Genomic DNA, 383 nt, shown 5'->3' with positions numbered 1-383 from the left:
AGCACGGCTCTGGGGCAGGCTCCTGGGTGCTGGGTGCTCAAGCACGGCTCTGGGGCAGGGTCCTGGGTGCTCAAGCACAGCTCTGGGGCAGGACGTTGGGTGCTGGGGCAGGGTGCTGGGTGCCCAAGCACAGCACTGGGGCAGGGTCCTGGGTGCTGAGAGGATGCCGGGGCAGGGTGCTGGGCGGAGTAGGAGGTGTCGGGGGACTCACCGAGCTTCTCGACGAGGCGCAGCATGACGCCGCCGATGTGGATCTCGCCGGTAACCCGCAGGGTGACGTCGCGGCCCAGGTCGGTGACATGGACGCTCAGCTCCCACGTCCCATCGGCGTAGCAGCCGTCCGGCATGCGGATCCCGTCCAGCGCCATGGCCCCGGCCTCCTG

The 383-nt window shown here is 70.0% G+C and overlaps 1 protein-coding gene across 2 annotated transcripts in view; it reads right to left on the bottom strand.

Annotated features, from left to right (window-relative positions):
• FERMT2 (fermitin family member 2) overlaps positions 1–368 on the bottom strand; it is a 63,234-nt gene extending 62,866 nt beyond the window's left edge. For both annotated transcript variants that reach the window (XM_009289846.2, XM_009289847.2), the window contains exon 1: positions 212–368. In XM_009289846.2, the coding sequence (XP_009288121.1) occupies positions 212–368 (157 nt within the window). The remainder of the gene's footprint in view (positions 1–211) is intronic.
• Between the last annotated feature and the right edge of the window lie 15 nt (positions 369–383).

Source organism: Aptenodytes forsteri, unplaced genomic scaffold (assembly GCF_000699145.1).
Source record: "Aptenodytes forsteri isolate BGI_AS27 unplaced genomic scaffold, ASM69914v1 Scaffold76, whole genome shotgun sequence".
NCBI classification, from domain to species: Eukaryota; Metazoa; Chordata; class Aves; order Sphenisciformes; family Spheniscidae; genus Aptenodytes; species Aptenodytes forsteri.
The sequence above is the reverse complement of the archived record's forward strand: the minus strand, read 5'-3'. Positions and strand labels throughout refer to the sequence as shown.